Source organism: Athene noctua, chromosome 15 (assembly GCF_965140245.1).
Source record: "Athene noctua chromosome 15, bAthNoc1.hap1.1, whole genome shotgun sequence".
NCBI classification, from domain to species: domain Eukaryota; kingdom Metazoa; phylum Chordata; class Aves; order Strigiformes; family Strigidae; genus Athene; species Athene noctua.
The window spans coordinates 19,625,942-19,649,954 of record NC_134051.1 but is presented as its reverse complement, the minus strand read 5'-3'; the positions used below and the strand labels follow the sequence as shown (position 1 = coordinate 19,649,954).

Below are 24,013 nucleotides of genomic sequence, written 5' to 3'. Positions count from 1 at the left end.
CCAAATCTTAACTTTTTCATCTATCAGCATGCCTTCTGCTGCAACTGCTTCACACCAAGTACTCTTCACAGCTGCGAGCACAGTTCAGCCTACACCCGAGGTGTGCTGACAGCCACACGCAGAAACCCACCACTTTTTGCAGCCAGTGTATCATTATCAACCCAACAAAGTAATGGCACCACTTAGGGACACATATACATCCTTTAGCGTTCTGCACACTGTATTTAAGCGCTTTTTTTTTCCTGTCAGTTTAAGTGGAAAGCACACCTCGCTCGAATTTTTTTTTTTTTTTTTTTTAAAAATCCAACACAGAACACCCCACAACAGGGTCAATGAAAGACATTCATTTTTCCTACAGTACTACTTCCATTCATGTACAATTTCTGCTCTCAGATAAAATAAAATCATTTCTATACGACATTCCATGAGACATCCAGAGTTGCAAATGGCATGCTTAGGGCAGTACTGCAACCCAGCAACGTTAGTACTTTACCGTCCCAATTGCAGCTACTTTAAGAGCCAGTGCGTATTATAACATAATCCAATGGACTTGCAGGTAATCGAATCACTTTTGACCATAAAAGCAATAAACAAGCTACGTTCTGCCAAGCCAGCCCCTAAGCTACGGCATGAACAAGACTTCACAAACAGTTTAAGAAAACTGTATTTCTCATATATTCTAAGCATTCATTTCCTTCGAAAATGTGGTAATTCTTCCCAGTATTATCAGCAAACTAGACCGAAATCTACCAGATAACAGGCTTGTAGTAAAGAATGTGCAGTTTACATTTGTACCTTAATTTCAAAGTAAATTAATCAGAAGTGCCACAGAATTCTCTTGCCTGCACTTCCCTAAGTACCACAAAGTTTTAAGCTATACAATTTATCCCGTCCAACACTTTCTGGTCCAAAACTTCTCAGTAGACTAAATAATACATTAATATTCCAATATGGCTACTATAAATTCCAACACCCCTTAATCACTGTATTAATATTCTGTTATACACAAGTTCCTTGTTTAACAGAAGTTTGCTCTGCACTTCAGTATTTTATTCTGAATCACGTTAAAGCAGAAAGATTATTAACAGACTTACAGTCTATCACAGTTAATTTACTTGACTAGTAATAGCAAGTTTACAGAAACAAGTATTAAAAATGACAGTTTTTCATAAAGAACAAACCTGCTGAAAACCCACAAAGCAGGGGATGGTGAAGTTACAGTTTACAGAGAGATTCCAAAGAAAGACGCTTCCAACTTGTGTTGCTTTCCCACTCTGCAGATTTCATTAGAAAATGGAGGAGAAGCATGGTGTCATTTTACTGCTCCAGGAGTGCTGCCTGCCAACTCCTCCTGGAGTAGGGGCCCAGTGACTTAAACTCCCCCTCCAATAAAAAAAAAAAAAAAAAAAAAATGGCAGCTGTTTGAATAACTTTAATGCAGATGGAAAACAGTTTCTCGCTCGCACAGAATCAGCGTACAAAGATCAAATCGTCTACTAAACCACACAAAGAACAGCACCAAGCTGTCATTTAAACGTTTCTTCTTGCTGCTGCTGAAGCTGACCTCTTAAAAATGTATTGTAATGCTCTCTCCCTGCATGTCATGCCCCAAAGAGTTGTCAGTGCTGGAATGCTGAAGGGCAAACAGAGGAAGTCTGGCTTTCAAGCTGACACACGTAAGATGTAGTGCTAGAATTTTCGTTGTGGAAAAATGGCCGCAGCTGTAAGCTCAGCTAGCTGATCTGGAAAATATCTGTTTGCCAATTCATTAACCCCTGAAGATCCGCACAAAGGTAAGTTGTGTGCCATTCCTACGGGTAATTTTAACAGCAAGCATTTCTTATTCTGTTCATTTTTGCTATTTGCTTTCAAGATTTAAAAGCTAACATAACAGTTTTTCCAATCAGGAAAAGCACAGTTAGGCAAGTGAAAAAAAAAAAAACAAACCAAAACAAAAAATCCCACTGACAAAAAACAGAAGAGTTAGTGTATTAGGGCAATTCTGCTTCACAGAGAAGAAAATGAATAAGTTTCCAAGGTGGGAAATATGAGTCAAAGATTTCAATTCCACACCCAGCTATTTTTAAAAGCACTTTCCGTTTCAGTGGTTGATTCAAAGTTTATTCTGTTCTGCAATAAAAGTAGTACTTTATGCCTCTGCCTTCTACAAAGCAGAGGAATTCAGAACTGCAGATTGACAGATGTTTCCAGCTCTAGCTTGTATTGTTTCGCAGAGCACAAAAGCATCCAGAACAACTAACCACAACACTAGCATCAACATTACTGTTCAAATTTTAGAAATTACTTCACTGGGGTATTATGAACATACATTAAAGTGAGCGCAAAAAGATATTTCATCTCATAGTGAAACCTCATTCTGCAGAAGTACACCACGATTACTGAAGCGAGCATGTACAACAAAGCTCAAACATTCTTAAACAGTATTTACTTTAGTGCTTGGCTTATCATTAGCTACTTGTGGCCACAGTGTGGTTTGTAGAGTCCTGTTTTAGGAGGAATTCGGGGTAAATTGATTTTGTCTGTCTTTAATAGCACTGACATTAAACACAGCAAAAATACGTATTTTGCCAAGCTAGAAGGAACACCACAACAATTGACAAATTCTACAGTATTCTCAACTAATAAGGACATTCAAATAATAGTTATTTTTTCCTGAAATACCTGGTACAAGAGCACTTGGAGGGCACTTGTCAATGTACAAATTTGTTATGCTAGCTGCTGTACAGATAGAGAAACCTTCCACTTAGCGACTAAATAATACATTCATCTCTAACTCCTGTGAACTTCCTCTTCCCTCTTAATAAAACCAGATGTATAAAACTAGACAGGTTAGAATATTTGAAATCCACAGGAATGACATACATGCATTTTTAATGACAATACTACAGTATTAAAATGCTACTTGTACCAGAAACATTTATATTAGCATCATCTTCATCACTTCCCATTCCTATTCCTGAAGAGGGGAAAAAAAAAAAAAACAAACCAAACAGCACTATTAACTTCCTCAAAAGGTCATCTTATAATTTTTTACATGCACACTGGTAGCTACTTCAGCTGGTACAAAAGCAATTTCTACCTTAGCTGAAACAACATTTTGAAGCCATCCAAACTACGCTTAAAACCGAGAAATAACCTCCCTTACCCACCCCCACCACTTAACCAGCTACTTTTCTAAAAGAAGGAACATAATTCTGAATAATTTAGAGATCCTATACTCTTGTATTTTATCTTCAGCTCATGCACAGAATAAATTATTTAAGACATTAAGGCGATGGAAACTTGGAAACTAATGAAACATTAATTTGCATCCTGAAAACAAGTAGGCAAAACTGTTGAAACAATGAAAGAGCTATGCGCAACATAAGCAACCAATTTTGTTCCTATAGAAACTCTTGCAAAAAGTTGCGTATCTGAATCTCATCATGTCTGCTCTTCAGAAGGACTGCCAGCCTGCGTTTGACAACTCTAAATTCCTGCTAAACTTCCCGAAATACCCTTTTAATAATAATGTAACATTAAAGTTGGAACTTAACAATCCCATCAGTAAACATTAGGCCTCCAAGGAGAAAATGGAGAAAATAAAAAATCACCCTCTGCCCTTGAAAAGAAAGGCATTTTCTTTCAATTTGAAGATTAGCATCAGGTAGCCCATTGAACAGAACTACTGCCCTCCTGCCTTCATGCTATTTTTAGCCATTTGCTTTTGCAGCCTCGTCCCCGATGTGACGCATGGATGCCAGCGCAGCATAAGCACACGGGTCAAACGTTCATTCAAAACGGACGTTCTTATTGACAGCAAAGTATTTTATCATTCTTTTATCATTCTCCTTCACCGTCTCTTCAGATATATTTTATTACTTCAGAACAAAACCACAGAGTTTCACAACTCATTAAATCAGGCATATTATCTTAGAGGCCTTACGGCAGGAATACACAGAAGAAAACAAATGCTCGGCCTGTACTTCAAGTGCAATTCCACGCACTGCTCCAGAAGGGGTGCTTTAAAAAACAAATTTAGAATATTTAGTAATTATAATACTCTTCCAGCAATTTTATTAAGTATTCAGCCCTGTGCCTAATGACAACCACAGACCTCCCAAGCGATTCCAGTGCCCAGCATCGGGTGGGAAGGGCCAGGTGAAGCCCCAGGATGGCTGCACGGCTGGTCCCGGCACTGACACTGCCCCCAGGAACAGCCCACAGACACTCCTGCAGCCACCACGCTCTGGCAGCTTCCTCTGCCTCAAGAGAAGGACACCCCATAACCAAACCACCAGCCTCCCGTACGCGCCACAGAGCAGAACTCCCCAAGACGCAGAACCCGAGCGGCCCGCGATCCCTCCACACAGCGCCACCACACTCGGAAAACCTATTGGTCCTGCTCAAGCTGTTGGTTTTTTCCCCCCCCCCCATTTAAACACACACACTAAAGTATACGTTGCACTTAAATAAACTAGACCTAAATGTGTCTCGTGGTACCCAGTAATGGTACTGCAGTCCTTGGCAGGCGAATCAGAGCGTTTTTTATGTGGAGAACCTGCCTCCTCCATTCCAACCCCACACGAACTAGGATGCTTCTTCAAACACACGCCTCAGTAATGGACACTTTCATTTGTTTCTTCATCCCTTCTCAAGCGCCGTGTGTCCTCTACCATTTTACTACCTTCATGCGAGAACAGCACTTCAAACACTTTTTGATTTTTCCAACAGTAATTGCATCTCTGCTAAGCAGGGCTTCCAAGCTCCCGTTTCTACCACTGCTCAAGTATTAAATTAAACCCAAAGTTCCCAGAAAACGGGGATTCAGCAAGCACTCCACACGATCACTTACGCAATTACCATTCACTTCCCAACTAACAGGTTATGGGCTAGAACTAAAGAGAAAGCCAAAAGAATCTTTGTCTGCCCTTTACAGAAGCCGGTTGGAGCGGAGATCTGTACAAAACCCACAAACATTCAGAAGAACTGCAGCGTTCCCAGCCTGGCACTGAACATCCAAGTTACACCTTTCAGAAAGCACCATCCTGATCACTGTGCCACAGGCAATAGGTCAACAAGTGACTGATATGTCTAGTTTTAACTATCAAGCATTCCCAACCCCAGCTGCACTTACAATAGTTGGAAATGAAATTTCAAAGTGACCCATTATACATGGTCACACCTGAAGTGTTAGAGTGTTTGTGTACTTTTCAAACAAAGCAAAAAAAGAGGAAAAAGCAAATAAGGAAAAGAACTCAAGGTATTAAGTATATGCTTTGTGCTGTGTAAGTAATTAAGAATGGAAAATAGGAAGAACAGAAGACTCCAATCCCTGGAACAAACCCTTAGCCATTACCCTTCTAGTCTCTTGAGGGCACAGAGAAGTGCAACTGAAGTTTCAAGGATCCCGTCTTTTACTTTTGAGAAGAGCTTTCAGGTGACACATTTGATTCAACATTATTTAAAAACACTGAAATAATATATAGAATAGAAATAACTCTAAAGTAACTTACCTTTGATTTTTTGTTCAATGGCCTAGAATAAGAAAAAAGAAGTGTCATTGATCGGGCAGATAAAGAGAAAAACCACATGTGCACGTGCTACTTCATAAAACAACATTAGCTTCTGACTTTCCTCTTTTAAAATGTTTTAAAGTTATTTAATTATCTACTTCAGAAGTGTTTCTCTAACCAGCCCATGCCTATTATTCCTTACGCCGTTTAAACGTTATAGAAAACAAATTAATGTGAAAGATAACTACATGAAACAGACTGAATTAAACTTGCAAATTAAGGTGTTTGAAACGAGTTAAAAACTGTGCCTGGAAGCAAAGAACCACCACCACTTTTACTGCAGAATATGGCAGGGGAAGAGGGAGGGACCTAGAAATTTAAAAGTAAGAAAGTAAATGCAAATACTTTAAGTCTTTCATTACCAAGATTCAACTGGTTACACCTGTGATACGGCCAAGAGATCTACCTGAATACAATTTTACCATAGGATAAAAATGGGGAGAGAAGCATTTTTTTGTATGGAAATGCACCTTACTTGTTCAGTTTTAACTACAAAACATAGTGAAACCAACTTCATAAAGGAACCCCCAAAAGCACAGATCATAGTTCTTCCTATCTGGAAGGAGTTTTCTTAATTATCACTTTTAAAATGCACTACTGCTGAAGTAAAATGAAATTTGATTTGACGTGGTCACTTTGGTAGCTGTATACAACCCATTTTAATTATGACACTGTATATATTCATAGCATGCAATAAATTTGAGATAATACTTAAGCTACGATTGCCTGTAATTAAAACAGAGCAGAGAGAAAACAGAACGTGTGTGAATGCAAGAAAAATGTATTGATTCATCGACTGATGTAAGACTTGGCTAGATTCAGACATTAGCACTGTTGTGGCCGACTACTGAAACTTTATTAATGGCTCTTCAGCGCCATCCTCTCACTTCTCTTAAGGAAATCAAGAGCATATTAACAGAAAACCCCTCTTTTTCAACTTCCTAAGCTTACAATGACCAAGTTACATACAAAAACTTAAGTTATTCTGTCCAGTTTAAAATGCACCCTCTTGCTCCCAATAAACCTTGAGCATAAACTTTTCATTTTTATGATTTAAGCTCTTAGAGATTGCTAAAAATAGCTAAAGATCAAGACGCCTGCAAAATCTCTTCTGAAGAAAATCCACTCTACTAACGGCAATACATCAGCCACCGGAATTAACAACACAAAAATAAAGCCAATGGCCGCTTACACCGGGATATCAACACACCCACACCACGTTCATTTCCAGTTTTGTCTACTTATCCCCACTACACTGACTCCCCCCGTAGCACTGCCCCTCTTCCATCTTCCAAAGCTGCCGTATTTGAGGCCACTCTATAACACCACAGCTTCTCATCAAGCTCTCTGTTCAACAACTCTGTGAAAAAAATTATTTTGAAGGCTTGGGAAGTTCCGTACGCACTGGGAACGCCAGGATGCTGTATGCAGGGCAGCTGGCTCTGAACGACGTGTTCAAAACACGTTTTTATACTGTCGCAGAGAGGAGGTGGAATGCAACCGCTGATGTCCCGCGGAAGCTGCTCGGCGTCGGGGTGCAAGCACAGAACAAACCTTCCCTAAGTGTCCTACCACTGTGATCGCAGCTGCTCCTCTACTACTCCTTTGAGTTCCGATTGTTAAAAAAATACAGTATATATAAACCCCAAGTGTTAGTTTTTCCACAGCGTGATTACATGATGACTCTTCAGTTCCTGCCATGCCTAGAGCTTACTCTGACGAGTTTGTAATCTCACCCCCTGCCCAGTTGTGACTTGAGTTAAAAATCAATTCATTACCTTGGCACTTGGCCCATGAAGAGGAAAACAAGAAAACTTAGAATTTTTCAGGTTTTTTTGCTGTTTCTAGCTATTCACAGCACCCAAAGAGACCAGCAAAGAGAAAGAACACAGGACAAGGCTTCTGGATGCTTTTTATACTAAGGTGGTATTCTCTAAAAAAATGGAACATATTTCAGCTAGGGACTTCCAAAATATATCAGTACTTGGTGCACAGTTAAATGCTTTAAAGGTTTTGCTAGAGAGCCTATAGTTGATAACACAAAACAGTATGTTCTTATGAGATCAAAACCAAAGTTAGCTTAAAAAACAGAAGGAGCAATTTTGGTCATCCTGAAACTACTCACAGAAAAGGGATTCTCCCTTCCTTGTGACCTATATTAGCAAATCCTCATTTTAATCTAGAATCAAGCCATGTCTGTACTAGGACTTTTTTTTTTTTTTTAACAGCTAAGTTAACTGGCAGTTGTTCGTGACCATGGCTCTTCAGAGGTATATTCTCTTTAATCTAGAACAAGTTTAAGCTTCTCCAGGAACGCACATGAGCAGCCCTGTGGCATCATACTCCTTTGTCCACAGAAGCTGCTTAAATTCCTGATAAATTAAGTCCCCACACTCAACATTTCCTTACTCTGAAGAACAGTCTAGCAGGTGCTCCACAGCAGCAGAACGCATAAGCAAACCTTTCCATTTCAGGCAAAGGTCTGGCCATATTTATGCTTTTATTTCTTCTACAAATCTCAGTCTAAAGCATGCCTTTCAAACTCATGAAAAAACTAAATTTTTGGAGGAGAAAGTCAGCTATGAAGAATCATTTACTTAGAAGATTCAAAATCTGCTTTCCTGTTACAACTTCTGATTAAAAAAGAATTCCAAGAGGAAAATGAGTTATAAATTTATAATTGAGGTCCAAAAATTATTATGCAGCTTTGCTGTCAGCTATTGAAAAGAACTTCTCATTCTGGAATATGAGCAAATACCTCTTCAAGGAGTATCGCTCCAGTACTGTTTCACTTGGATTTGCTGCAAGATACCTGATTTTGTACAGGTGTGCAATGAACACCTTTATTCAGGCCAACAAAAAGGGAGAGCTGACTACTGATTTTTCGACTATATAATAAATCCCTAGAATTAGTCAATGGAATCAAAGAAAAACTGCCAAGCAGGTTCACTCTGCTACCACCGCTTAGCAAACCAACTGAAATGAACATGTTGCTTTTAAAAACAGATTTACAAGCTCCTCTCAGGCTTAGAGTCAATATTTAGAATCAATGGCTGTGATTAATACATCGACAGTAAACAGGAATTCTGAAGTGTCTACAAGCATTTCTGTGATGCTTCTATCCCAAGATACCATTTTTATCCACCTTCCCTAACACAAATTGTTTTATGACATGTATCTCGATACTTAAGGATAAGAAGGTAAAGTAAGGATACAGCTGAAAGCCGCTACCTTAAAAAAATATTATTATATTCTAATAATAAATGAACTGACATTGCAGAAGTTTTTAAACTTTAAACCACTTCAAGTGACAATCAGGAAAAAGAATGGTCATCTCAGAAGATTATCTAGTCTGAAGAAACTGTACACAAAGCCAGTGAAGATGTTCAGTGTGTCAGTTAACACTAAGTAAGGCAGTACATTTAAAGCTTAAAACATTAAATCAAAAAGAAAACACTGCTGAATAGCAACAGCTAAAACAGAGTTACTAGTGATGAAAAGTAACCCATAAGCACAGGTTTTTATTTTTTAGTGTTCAACATACCTTTTTTTGAGCAGCTTCCTTCTTCTTCTTGTCTTCTTTTCTCTTTTTCCTTTCTTCCATCAACTGTTCTTCCTCTTCTTGCACTAAATCCCTGAACCACACAGTTTGTAATTAACTCTCCCACAATATAATCTGTACACACTTAGATTCATTTTAGAACAATTATTTCACAGTGACACAAAAGGAACTGGGGAATTTTACTTCTAATTGGATAATATTTCTACAGGGACTATGTACTTTCACTGCAAATCACAAGTGACAAAACTTCAAGAGCAGATGAAGTGTCAGGCTACATGTTAAGATTTTCTCTTTTTTCCAAAACGTACAGTGAAGGCTTAGACATTAATATGACTCAGAAGCCAGCATAAATTCAGATGTTAGCGAATCTCTACCTGCTACTGTGAATTTGTACAACTGAGCTCTCGCACCCCAGCTCCCCACTGGCACTTGCCACCGGCCCTGACCCAGCCCAGGGTTTGACTACGCTCACACAAGCCAAGCAACGGGCCCCTCCCCAGCCAGGCACCCCCTCTGGCATCAACACGGTGCCTAGCCAGCCAGGGAGGAATCGGCATCAGCCCACTGATCTTAAACACCACCACCTCTGCCAAGAAACAACCCGCATGCACACGTTTTCCTGCCTGAGCAGCGAGATAGCTGGCTGTGTCTGCACGGACGGGACTGCTGACGTAAAGGACACATGAACTAGAAGGAACATCAACGGAAGAGCACGGTCAGACCAGAGCTTTCAACAGCAGGGCAGTTTTACAGCACCTCAATCGAGTGACAGAACTGTAACTTTTCAAAAGTCAAAACAAAACCTCTTACATTAGTTTAAATTCACTTAATACATTTCACGCGCTAGAACAGAACACACAGCAGCAACACCACTTTCCAGATTATGTTGTTTAACAACAGACTTCAGCAAAGGCAAGGCAAAAAGGGAGAACATGGAGAGGATAAAAAGCAGAAAGAACTGACAACATGCAAGCACCCTTGCAAGCTATCAGGGTGAGTAGGAATTAACATCTGATACAAATTTCAGGATAACAAAAATAAACTTTCCTTTAAGGCCATGCTTGGAGAGATGCGGTGATTCTTGATAAGAATGAGAATGAACACACAAACAACTGACAGAAGAGACCGTGGCAACAAGCAGACAAAAAAGCCTTTGGGCTAATGGTGCAAAAAGCTTGTGACAACACGGAATGTGCAACAGAAGATCAGTCAGTTGTTTCATACATGGGAACAAAAACAATTGCTCACAGAAAGAAGGATTCTGAAGTTTAGAAAGTAACAATAAAACTGAACATAAAAGTAAAACAGTGGCAGCAGTTTGGTTTTGTTAGGCAGAGAGAGAGGGAACATACTAATATTCAGTTACTTCAAAGTTTGAGATTTGGAGAATAAAGCATTTTTATGAACTAGAAAGCCTACTTGCAAGAGTCTTCTTTGCTCTTTCAGGGTCAGGAATGCTTCCAAGTTCGAAAACTTGTAAAGTTTTGGTCCACGAGCCCTGACCATATAGTCAGGCGGATGAGATTAAAAAACGATACGTTGAAAATGTTTTTCCAGATCTCTTTCTAAAGAGTATATCCACCACACATCCCTCTGACGCCCTGAATCTTACCACCAGCCCCACCGCACACCTACCCTCTCACTGGGCAAACCGCATCCTTCAGACAAGTCCTAACTTCTGCGACACTTGGAACGGGATGCGGCAACGTTCTTGCTACCCATTTGAGTTCTACCTTTAAACTTTAAAACTGTTCTTCCGTCCCACTGTCAGATTCTTCAGCAAGATGTTGAAAGTGGTTCTCCTCCCAGTAAGGACAATGCCGTAGTAACGACACTTCCGTTTAAAGTTCAAAGCTTGTGGCCACTTGGCTACTATGAATATTAGTTCCAAACAAAAAGAGATAAGGTAGTATTTTCACATGACATTGACTGTGGAAGAAAAAAGCCAGCAATATTTAAAATATTTATAGGGCACAGAAACTTCCGAGGCTATTAACACAAGACAACAAAAAAAAAAAAAAAAAAAATCATATGATTGCATTTTGGGTAACTGAAGCAGTTTTCTCAAATCTATTTTTATTAATACTGCCAGACAACAGTTATACTTTATCTAGATGGCAAAAATCAATTTGTCTGGAGGGAGGAAAGTTTTATATTCACAAAATTAACAAGTATTTCTTTATTTAATCACAAGTATCATCTCTGATTTCTCTCTGTAAACAGAAAACCTTTGGAGCTTGGCTACATGTATCTGCAGAGCAACTAATATAAACAGAAATTGTTTTTCATCCCTACTTGACAAGATCTTTGTTCTCACTGCAAATCTGATTTCATCCTCTACTTGCTTCTTTTCCCAGTGCTCCCTTCTGTTGGAATAACACTGATTTATTGTATATCCAGCATTTCTTTTCTCCTCTACCACTTTTAGGGTGACAGTTACAAGTACCCGTCAACTCACGCTGCATGTGTTCACAAAAGCGGTCTGACGCTGCAGGTATTTCCCAGCGTAGAGCTGCAGCAGCTTTGACAATGAGCAGTCAAACAATACCAGTATTCTTTCCACCCTACACATATAGTAATGTGCTACAGACAGACCACTGCTCTAAAAAGTTTCCACAAATCAAATTCTGTCTTTCAAGATTTTCTTCTAACAGAGAACAAGCATTACTTATTTCTTCTTTAAAAGAATTGCTTCTGATGTATTGATATAAAAAAAAAACCAACCTAAAAATGGTATTTCTGAGACCCCTCTGTATTTTAGGTGCACTGTAAGACAAATCAAATCATCAAACACATCATGGCTATTCTGCATTTTAGCACAGTCTTACCTGGCTGCAAGATTCACTGAGGACGTCTTACTGCAAAAAGCAATCTTGCATTTGCAATTAGGCCTCAAAAATTGTTTCACAGACAACTAAGAGGTTAGTCATGTAACTACAGAAAACAATTTCCGTTGGCCAGTTTCATTTAAGACAATTCCTTGGATGCTTTGCAAGTTTGAGGTAACAATTAACCTGCAGTGACATCTGTGCCCCATAAGGGTGACACATTTGGCAGTTTTGTCCCTCACTGTCTTGCATCCTGAGCATCTGTAACCAAACTGATGCTGGTAACACTGACCCTCACTTTTGAGTTAATTTGGAATAGTCCAATTTTTAACAGGTAATTGGAATTGGTAAGCAATACAAGAAGCGTGTGGGTCTGAAATCAGTCTAGAAAAAATAGCTTCTATCTATCCCAGTTCATGCTGGATAGAAGACACGATCTGTTTGCAGCTGACTTCTGCACAGAGTCGCCACCGATGCGCTATTCAGGAAGACAGCACTTCCTGAAGTACCGCTGAGAAGGAGAGACCTCTAGCCCAACTGAAAAGGCCAAGTGCCATATTTTCCTCCCCTGGGCAGGAAGCGTTGTGCCTGCAGCCCTTCTCCTCTCACCATCTCGCCTCCCAGAAGCGCCAGGTCACGCTCAGGTTCCGCGAGCAGGGCCCCGGCTCACCCCAGGAACAAGCACTGTCACAACAGGCTGTCCGCACGAACTCCTGTCACCTTCCCATGACGTCCCCTGCGCTGAAGGCTGCTTGGGTCCAAGGGGGAGCGAGCTGTGATCCAGAGCAATCGTTCCGATGCACCAATCAGCCTGTTCTGGCCGCTCCTTCCTGGGGTGCCCAGCACTGGCTGTGCACGTCAGCGCGAGACGGGATGAGCTGCCAGACCTTACCCCCGGCACCTGGGAGCTGCTGCTGGGAGACACCAGCAACCAGGCCGAAACCTGCCTCTGCTAGGCTGGGGGGCCCCGGGGAAAGAGCCCGGCTCCCTCCCGACCGCCACCGCAGTTATGGGCACCGGCTGAACACCTCTGACGTGGGAAGAGTCAACACTGCAGCATGGTACATTACTGGAACAAAAGGCTTTTCACAGGATTTCTAATAACCTGAGAAGGATTCTGAGAGTTAAGAAAGCCACTAGCAACTTGTTTTGTATAACAAATTTCAGTGTGTCACACAAAAACTACATTAACTGAAAAATCCTTCAGCTTTTAGAAGAAAGCTATAGCGCTTTAAAGAGCGAGCAGAATGCAAAACAGTATTTTCACAGAGAAAAAGAAAAAAACCATCAATCCTGCTACAGCTAAATCAACAAGATTACATTTCATTTTTAGAATACAGATGCTAACAAACAATATACCAATATGTCTGGAATATTCTACCAGAGCACCTTTTTTTGTTTCCACACAGGAACAATCCAACTCCTAAATTATGACACTCTGATCATTCTATTTTCATGTATTTAAGAAAAACTGATTTTAGATTACAAAGCCAGTTTAGAAGACCTTAAGAACCCCCTAGGATTAGGATCAGGACCCTAGGTGACCCCTGAAAAGAAATCACCTACCTATACAGTTCATGACAAGTTTTTAAAAGAATATTAGATTACCATTATAATGTTGAATCTCAGTGACTGGAAAGCAAAACTAACCCACTGTACAATTAAATAACGACAGCAAAGCCCTTACTGCCTCTGTTCTTCACTGAAAACTGACTCTTTCAAGGTAGTCCTATTCCCTCTACCCTCTTACATAAACATAAGCCTGAAATACAAATTCAGATTTCCCTATTAAGTCATCACAGTCTAAAGGAGAACTCCTCAATTTCCATCTCTGACAGCTGAAAGCAAAAATTTCCTTTATTCTTTCTAACACATTCATACACAGCCCTCTCAACAGACAGCAAATGAGAGTATTTATGCATCAGATTCCAACACCCATTAGAACATATAACAAACAAGGTACATTTTTAATGCTACTCCGTGAGAAACAGAAGTGTTACGTACTATTTCCCATTTATCATCTTAGACTTTAATAGCTACCTATTCCTGCCCTATTATTTTTTGTGTACAAACTATCAGCAGCTTCATGTTACTTCACAGCACGTAACAAGAAATACCGTAGGAATCCAGCCTCACAGTAACAAGACAAAAGCAGAAAATGAACAAGTTGTTTTGCTGGGCTTTTCCCTACACCTGGGTAGATCTGATCCACCGACCTCGTACAGCGCAATGTTTGTAGCGGCACGCTTGGTCCGTCAGCTGGCCAAGTGAAAAGCAGCGACTGAGAATTCGGATTCACAACGTGAATATATAAACAGACCTCTATTATTTCCCCCATCAGCCATCCAATTTTCACTAACACACATGTACAGGGAATTTCCTTTTCCTCCTATATAATTGGATTAGCTTGCTCAAGGTTAAATGGTCTGAGCAGAAACGCAAACCTTATTTTTCAGTTCTGATGAACTGAAAATAAAATACCCACGGAATTCACATTTGAGACTGGAGCAAAGGCCTTCAAGTTTAAATAGCTTGACTTGAAAGGTGCTTTATTTTCAAGTGAAACCAAACGAAAACAGATCTTGATCTCAGGAGAGACTACACATTTGATGGCTCTGAACATAAACATAGAAGCCACTATTATCTGCATAATTTTAAACAGATTGAGTGTCAGATAAATATTTACTATTATTTATTTATTTCCTCTAATTGTGTACCTCAGCACAATTCTTGTTTATATAAGAAGAAAAAACCCAATAAATTACCAAAACACTTTCCTCAATTAAGCCATCAGGAAAAAAAAAGCACGTTTTAAGCTTCTAGGACAGTTATCTCTTTGGCAAGACAGAACATGCCTTGCGATTCTGGGTGATTTTTGATATGAAGTCTTTCACTTCATCATTATCACAATCACATGCCATTAAGTGAAGAACAGCTACATTCTTACTTCTACAGTCAGCATTCATTACTACTTCTTTGTCTTGAGTTTTGACCGTTCTAATTTTATTTTTGTATGGCTCAATTTGTAACTTGGTTTGCGAACTGGAAAAAAGCTGTCATGCTCAAAATCTGAACATTTCAGGTAATATTTACATCAAATTGCATTTTACTTATTAATTATTTTTAAAAAGTTCTATTCATCTATGATTTCAAAAGCTTCAGCTTGGTATTGTCAAAATATCTGGGCTGAAATAGACTTATTTAACCTCTGTTCTTATGCTGTGGAACAGGAGAATCAAGCATACCCACATCTGCCCTGGAAGATGCACTGAGGATGCAGTAATTAATGTCTGTGCAGCATGCTATCTGTGCTGTTTTAATATGTGAATGGGAAACACGTTATGCCACAATAAAAGTACAATTCTAGTCACCTCACTGAGGAAATTGCGGGTACGAGAAGAATTCTGGCACAAACTAAGATCTAAGACAGAGCACTGCATTATTCTGATTTGAACTCAGTATTTCTCTCTGAGCGAAAGCATTTATTCCCCGCACACAGCAAACCTCAACGCTGCAATAAAGCAGGTGGCCAGCGGGCGCTGCGGGCAGTGCCCCGGAGCGGGGTGCCCGCGCCGCTGAGGGCCGCTCGCTGGGCTCCCCGACTCTCCGCGCTCCTCCGGCGGCCGAGGCCTCCCCGCCGCCGCCGCAGGGGATGCCAGCGCCGCTCGGGACGCTCCGCAGGCGGGCAGGGAGCTCCCAACCCCACTGCCGAGCCTCCTTTCCCTCCCGCTGCCCCACAAGATGGTGCTCGCACGTTTTGAAAGAGGCTGATGCCATCGCCAGCAGCGGCGAGGCCGGGCAGGGGGCTCCCGCAGGCAGCCCGCCGGGGGCTCCGAGGCACATCTAACCCGCGCTGACTGCGCCGGGCTTTCCGGGTCACCGCGACGCCCCGACACCGGGCAGGGGGTCACGCGGGGGAGCACCTGCCCGCCGGGCGAAGGAGACCAGTTAACGACCAGCCAGGCTCTCCCCGGCCTGGGTCACTAACTGCAGGTCAAGGGCTGTTCGCCAGGCCGCTGCTCGGGACGACGCGCATGGCTCAGCCTACGCACTGACACGGGAGGCGGGAGACGCTGGTAACACACCGGCTGCTGCACCCCAACACCAGCTTCTGCCTTAGCTGCTCAGGGATGTTTACCTCCTACCCATTTACTCCATGGAGTAAACATAAAAGAAAGAATTAGAAGCAATTAGACACAGTGCCTTTTGAAACCACTCTAAAATTTCCGGTGACGAAGATATAAAATAAATTTGTGGAAAAATGAGCAAACAAATAAATCCTTTCCACCATTTGCTTTTCTTCTAGTTATAAATTAGCCTGCAGTGCCACAGGTGGAACACTGCCAGATAACTACATTTAAGTATCTGGAATTGAAAGATCTTTTACAATTCTGCAAAGACAGTAAACGTGTGTGTGAACACACTACGTATTCAATCTACGTCTGATATCCTCCACAGACTTTCAAACATACTGCTGAGACTTTAACAATTTTTCTGTATTGTGGCCTACGAGTTCCCTAATCTTTAATTTTTTTGAAGTTATGCAGTTAGATACAACTGCCAATAAAAATTATGTCTCAGTTTCTAAAAAAAAAAAGCGCTAGCTTTTCTACTAAGGCAGCATTATACAAGAATCAATTATAAAATGTGTATTTTGATTAAAAATGGATCCTCCAATTCCTTTATTCCTTTCCACAAAATACCTTACTACACCAAAAGGAGCACTCTTCAAGTTTATGGAATAGAAACCAGTACTCAGAAGTTAACGAAAAAACCCAACAAAACCCACCAGTGCCTTAAATGGAAATGCTCTGGCAACTAACACCACTCAGCATATTACCCAGGAGCAAAGAAAGCCTCAGGCACTGATAGCAAAACAAAACCACTTATTTACAGATGTCATGTATGTGTGTTAATTCTTTCCAGCCATTAACGTATAGAAGAGGTGCTGCCAAGCTAAAAATTGAAACAATTACTTCAATGAATAATTAATTATTAAATGTGTGTCAGCTACTTTTTTTTTTTTTTCTTTTAAATACCTCAGTTTTTAAATTATCACCCTAAAAGTGAAGTGACAGAATGCTACCTACCATGTCTACCACCACTTACTTGGAACACACTCATCCTTCCCCTTTCCCCTGTGCAGAAGCTGGCTCAACAGAACTGTGATCCAAACTACAAGCACTGTAAACATGCCAGTCCTGGAACAATGTGTTACAGTTCTGCCCTCAAGTTTTGTCTGAGACGTTCCCTGCTACATAAGCATACAAAAGACAAATCCCTTTCCCAAGAAGTTTATCATCTAAACACACAAGACTTCAGTAGCAGCAATAAACAATCCCTGTCTTCATTTAACAAACGCTGAACTGGAGAAGATCGATGAAACTGCTTCTCCACAATCACACTGGTCGCGTAGGAGATCTGTAACAGATGCACAAACCCAAACAACTGTTCCAGCCCAGCATCTGAACAGTAAGACCACCCATATTCTAGACTTTCAGTTTTGTTAACGCAGAGTCAAGAAGTATATTGCACAGCAGATTCGCTTTAAGTCTAGAAAAAGAAATGGTAAATGCAAGTTACCTTATGGGGATAACCTGAGAATTACGCATGACCTGGAAAAATGTGTGTAGAGGAGAAAGGAATGCATAATTTTGCCTAAGTATCTCTAAAGGTCTTGAAAAGTATGAATAGAATGCTGCCTCTCTGCAATAAACTGTTCCTGTAAGAAGTTTTTCAGGAAAAAACCCACCTCCCGCAAAACCCAACAGAAAATCAAGTGCTTAATTATCAACAGAAATGACTACATTTGTCACTGTTTCTTCACACCACTATCATTGAGCCATCTCTTTTTTTTTTTCCTGCAGCAGATAAGGAAAGCCTCATGGAAATATGATAGTTATTCTAACATGGAAGAGTAAAAGAAAATAAAATTGTACAGTAGTAGCTTAGTGGAATACATGGATGAAATCCAGAGGTACACATGATCTCAGGCAGAAAAAACTTTGCTCTCCCAGAACACAGACAGTCTGCAACCAATGCAGATGGAATCTCTGGGGCAGACACACAGGTGAATGAAAGCAGTGTGTGACTTTTCCCTCTAATTCGCATGCTTGTGAGGGAAGAGTCAACCTCCTGTGTTCAGAAAAATAAATTGTAAACGTATTTCAGATATTTACCTTCTCTCAGTTCCACATAAATGAGGCAGGAAAGCCCTGTTTACCAAACAGAATTAAAGAGTTATTTCTTAAATCAGAGGAACTAAATGGTGATCTTTACTGGTCCTGAATTTAACCAAACTTAACTCTGACATTCCTCCAGTTAATAATGGGCAGTTCTTGTTCAGCAGTAGGCTGAACGGGTGACATTTAACTCAAAACATTATGCAACAATACAGTGAGCAATACATTTATGTGAATTACTGTTGCAAATCATGCACTAATCTTATTTTTGGGACCAGGAATATTCGCATAGGACCAGGCACGTATGTGTTTGAAAGCAAACACAGACCAAATGAAGATTCTTTTCCAAAAGGCCAAACAAGCCAAACTGCTAATCCCGAGTTTAAAACGGCATCACTCCAACTGGACAAGCAAGCTGTAGCAAAAGCTGTAATACTTATCCTATCGCAAACCTGCGGTCTAAGCCAATATTCCTAGTAAAACAAAAAATATTCACTACCCATTCATTTATAAGCATAAACTCCAAAGGTGACTTACATGAAGGCGTGCCAACATCCCATGGAGTCTACAGCCTGTATATACACTACCCAATTTTACATTAAAAAAACCTGTAGCATAGGTCTATTTACCTTTCCCAGGAAACTATATTTGCTTTTTTACAATTTGACTAGGTCACTGCAAATTTAGTAAGATCATAAATAATGACATTAGAGAAAGAATGAGAGCTATCTGTGGAGTTCTACAGCACTAAAACAATTAATCAGGCCTATCCAGAGTAGGCAGGCCAGAGTCTGATCAGGCTACGTGTTCACGTGATGAAAACTCCCTCACCAAACATAAACCACTTAGAATACACGTTTCTGAAAACAGCCGGTATACTGCCGTTAACTTAAAACCAGATCTGAATCTTTTAAATGATTAAAGCCTACACCTCTGTGTCAGAAAACAGAGACCCATTCCGGATCAGAATTTACTCAGTGAACCTTGCTCTGTCCCCATCCCCCAGGAAGCAGGAGTTCAGGCAGTTCTGTAGTTTACTTTCACTTCTTGTCACGCTGGCAGGGGTGGCAGATAGTGACAAGAGATCTCTCTAAGGTCATAAAAATGTGAAGATCTACTGACTTGCTAAGACTTGCACCAGAATATCGTTTTGAACTTAGCACTCTGTCCGGCTAAACAATACAGTTCAGAAATTGCTTCTGGCATCAAATATGCACTGCGTGCTTTCCACAGAACACTAATGATTTTTTTTTTTTTTTTTTTTTTCCGCAGCATTTTGGAACCTTTTGCAGACAGATTACTTAAAGAGTGACAATTTGAAATCATTCTCTTCAAGTCCCTTTACAAATGACCTTGACATTGTATTTAAAAGCAATATGGTAAGTGTTCTTAAAGCAATATGGTAAGAAACTTAAAGATTCTATGTATTTCAACAACAAAATGGGAAAAATTGTTCATGCTTAAGCATATCACCAAAAAAAGAAAGACACACACTGACAGCAGAGGAAAGCCAATCTGTTTTCACAGTGTAATCACAAATCAGTCTGGAAGCTGGAGAATGATTAGGCACAGTAAACAAGTAAAAAAGTAAGGTACCAGAAACTAATATTCTGTCAGTTATATTCAGGGTTTCAGCATATTGCAAGTGGCCCTAGCAAAGGTCCCTTTAAAAGTTCGCTAGCAAAAGTCCCCTTAAGGTCAAATTGAAAAAGAACACAAAAAGAAAGTAGGACAAAAGTCAAAAGCGAAGAATGTAAACAACAGAAATAGGTAGAGACTTGCAAGAAAGTCACCGTACTAAAAATAAATGGTGCAGAAGAAATAACTTCTTAAATACAAAAGTGATGCATATTACTGGCACGGAATTCTTAATTCAATGTTACTCTTGAGCTAAGCAATTGAAAAAAGAAACTGCCCGTTCTACAAAGTTCTCAAATAAAAACTTGCTATTGGGAAATTCACTGCCCTTAACTCTTCACGGAAAAAGAAGCAAGGACCTAAGAGTTATATGGCAACATACAGTTTATTTGAGTTCAAAGCAAGTTTCTTGCCAAAACCAAGTACTTCTTGCCTCCCAGCAATATTTGCCTGAACTTCATAGGAAAAAAACCAAACAAATCCTTCATTAGTTTTTTTAGTTACTGTTAGGTACCACAACTTAGGACAGAAAAGTTAAATCATATTTTTTTTCAAAAACCTACTCCATTAAAGAAACTTTATTATAGAACTTGATATTGTAATTATGCAAAAGAAATAATGCTAAAAAGGCGTTTAGTCGACAGAATTAACTAAAATTGCAGAGATTTCTCCATGCAATAGAGGGCATTTTAAATTCGGGGGGTTTTTTATCCTTATAATTAACATGAGATTAAAGCTCCAGATAAAGCCCACAATGATTTCTAGCCCAAGGCCAACTCTCGTTCTAAACTGTAGGACTGAATTTAAATATCTTACCTGCTTAGTTTTCTTTCGACTTCTTTGGTAGCTTTAGCTTCCAATTCTCTGGAACAGAAAGTGGTGTTGGTTTCCATGTCAACAGTAATGCAGCACAAAGCAAAAAATAAAACTGGAGCGGGGTTAAGATACACACTGAGCTCCATATGTTGATTTGTCAGGAGGAAACGGGGAGACCACAGATTGCCAAGTAATCAAATGATATGTTTACCCAGGGACAGGGAGGCAAGCCGAGCATAACCAAAGCCAGCGCTCCTTCGCTACTACACCACCACCTCTGCTTAATCCTTTCAAGTACTTCAAGGAAAACAATTCTGCTGCATCACTTAAGCCTGAGAAGTTGTTTAAATTACAGCAGCGAGAAGAGGAAGCCCTCCTCGCCCTCCCAGCCTACAAAGATCGGCGGCTACAAAGGGCTGCCAGCTCCACAGGAGCAAACAATACCGAGCACAGGAGGTCAAAGCTCAGCTCCGCAGGGAAAACATCGCTTTGGGGCAAACGCCGCGGCCCCTCCGGGGACCGGCCCCTCCCGCCGGCTCCCGCCCGGGCGGGCACCGCTCCCGCGGGGAGCCCGCCCGCCGCCGCGCCGCAGCCCGCGCCCCCGTCCCCCGCCGCCGGCGGCGCCGCCAGCCCCGGGCCGCCGCTCCCCCCGCCCCAGCCCCGCCGGGGCCGCCCCGGGGCGCGGAGGGGGCTCCCCCGCCGCCCGGCCCCTCCCCCGCCCGCGGCGGCCGAGCCCCCCGCCGGCGCCTCAGCTCGGCGGCGCCCGCCCTTCCCGCCGCCCGGCCCCGCCCGCTACCTCATGTATGTAAAGTGCTCGGAGTCCGGCCCGGCGTGGCTGCGGCCCGGGCCCGGCGCTGGCGCGGCGGCTCTAGGCGGCCTGGGCCCGGCACTGCGGAGCGGGAGGGCCCGGCAGCTGCTGCTGCAGCACCGCCGCCATTTCCTGCCTCCTAACCCGGCCGGCCCGGCCCCGCCGCACAGGAAGGGGAACCCCGCCCCGGGCAGCACTTCCGGGGCGCCGCGCTCCCCAACATGGCGCCGCAGCAACCGCCCTAGCAACGGGGGGGGAGGCGGGCGCCCGCGCCCTGACATTGAGGCCGACCCCGAGCGGGGCCGAGCCCGCGCCAGGCTCCGGCCCCGGGGCAGCCCCTGCCCGAGCGCCGCCGAGCGAAAGGCTCTCTGGAGCCCGGCGAGCGCAGCGCCCGGGGACAGGGTGACCTTTGGCAGGGCACCCTCTGGGCAGGCGATCCCCCTCGGGCTCAGCGCGCCACTGCACATCTTGGTCATCCTGGAAAGACACACGGAATTCCATTATCTCATCAAACATCCTGCAGAAAAGGACAGTCCCTTCTCCGGGCAGTGCAGGACGCGGCACAGACAAGAACATAACACACGTTTCCGCGCCTGTTCTCGCCGGCGTGGGGCAGCTCTTTCGGGTCCGGGCGCTGCTGCTCGCTCAGCGCAGCTCCGAGCCTTGGGCCGCCGAGACTGCCGAGAGTGAGGGCAAAGGAATGTTAAAGTGTAAATAACCACCACGGAGTAAGACAGACCTTTCTCTTGTCCTTCCACTGGCGTTATTGGGCTGAGGGAGGGAATGGAAGAGCAGCCAGCACTTGCAAACCTAGCTAGAAATTGATTTGTGGGAACGTACAAGCTTAATCCGAAAAGTACACAGAGAGTTTCTACCTTCAAATACCCGAAATGAAGAGCAAAGGACGTATGAGCCACACTCTTGCGTTACTGTACTCCAGTAAAAATACCCCAGAAATTAATTTAGAAAAATCAAACCAGTCAAATGACTGACAGGGAATAATGGAAGAGAATCGAGAACAGCAACGTCAAGAAAGAGCGAAGCTGAGAGCAGGCAAAAATCCGTAGTAAACAGATCTGCGTTCTCCCAGGGACTTCCCTGTGGGGAGGGTGGAGCTGGCCTTGCCGTGAGCTCCTCTAGCCCGAACACTGCAAAAGTGAGAACTGGAAAATTCCTCAAAATGAAAGTGAAATTATTTAATTTTCACCATCCAAGTCCACAGAATAAATAATGGCAATAAAGTATTTTTTTAATATTTTAAGTGTTTTTAACATTCTAAAGTGCCATTACCGGCATCACCAGGGTAGGCAGCTTGCTTACAATACTGCTTTTGAACTCCTGAGCCCGTTTAGTGTACCTGCATTTGAAAACATTAGAGCTGATTCCTACTTCAAATTTCCAACGCACACAGGGTAAAATTAGAAAGATGCAGATGCACGCCTCGTAGCAAACTGATAACAAAAGGGTGAATACAGATAATAGGTTTCTGCTTAGAAATTTAACTGAGAAGAAATTAGTGCCACACCAGGTACACCGGTCGTGAGGGTGTATCATACTTGTAGCTAAATCTCTGAAAAACAATCTGAAAAAAATCTGTTGAGCTGTATTAGCTTTTGAAATACGCTGTCTGCTTGCGGGGCTGGGTTACTCTGGTGCACAGCAAAGCTGTCGCTGAGATGGCTGCTCGCTGGCATTCCGGCACCGAGTTCTAAAGCACTGGCTGAAAACACCCCAGCAGTCTGCACAGCTGCTGTTCAAGGGAATAATTGTTATTGTACGTGCCTACAGTACTGTTCAGGAATTTAATTTTCTTCTCAGCTCCCTTCCACTGTTCACATGGAAATAAGCATCATCCTGTCTGCACTATTAGCTGAGCTACTGAGAAAAGTAGTTTTGTTGGCATAGGGAAGTTCTTGCTCGTTTTTTTGCATCCAGCTTGCACATTATCACCAGCATTTACCAGCCCAATTTCATTTGGCCTTTACCATTCTTAATAATGCTAGTGAAAAAATGAATGCTGTTTTATTCACCTATAAAATAAATGGGTGCTCTGGACAAATGAGCAATTGTCTCTGGAAATCTGCTGCAATATCAACCGTCTTTCTGCCAGCATGAATGGAGTGAAGTGTTTTTCAGCCGCAGAAGATCCTACATTATTAAAGATGAGCATTTATGACAACGCAGCATAACCAGTAAGGGTATTTTTGTTCTCTTCTTAGAGGCTTAATAATATAGTGTGCACTGCTGTGAGGCAAACATGCACATGCATAAAGTGGTTGTATTATCTTTGATGTACTTGAAAGGGCACTGCCAATTTGAAACCGGTTTCTCGGCTTCTATTAATAACTCGTAAGTTAATTTTAGTCTTGTTTATTTTCCTTCATGTGAAAAAGTTGGGATTGTCATGTCATGGTGTGTAACTGACAGCCATGATTTCCCAACGCCTGATTCAGCTTCCTGTTACTGTTCCATTCACAGCAGCCCTGTGTTATCTGTCTTTAAAGGCACTACATTTGATGTAGGAGGACTGCTGTTAAGTCTGTCCTCAGTTAGGAAGGCTAATAAATGCATTATGTACTCCTGTTATGTCATTTTGTTAACTG

The 24,013-nt window shown here is 41.9% G+C and overlaps 1 protein-coding gene across 12 annotated transcripts in view; it reads right to left on the bottom strand.

Annotated features, from left to right (window-relative positions):
- The window catches only part of TNRC6A (trinucleotide repeat containing adaptor 6A), a 95,010-nt gene that overhangs the window by 28,570 nt on the left and 42,427 nt on the right, over positions 1–24,013 (bottom strand). For 6 of the 12 annotated variants that reach the window (XM_074919479.1, XM_074919480.1, XM_074919481.1 and 3 more), the window contains exons 1-5: positions 21,399–21,548; positions 20,603–20,650; positions 18,146–18,181; positions 9,121–9,211; positions 5,517–5,538 (exon numbers count right to left, since the gene is read on the bottom strand). In XM_074919479.1, coding sequence (XP_074775580.1) covers positions 5,517–5,538; positions 9,121–9,211; positions 18,146–18,181; positions 20,603–20,650; positions 21,399–21,403 — 202 coding nt within the window. In that variant the 5' untranslated portion in view covers positions 21,404–21,548. Of the gene's footprint in view, positions 1–5,516; positions 5,539–9,120; positions 9,212–18,145; positions 18,182–20,602; positions 20,680–21,398; positions 21,549–24,013 lie in introns of those variants that run through there. The other 6 variants (XM_074919485.1, XM_074919484.1, XM_074919489.1 and 3 more) reach the window with 4 other exon arrangements.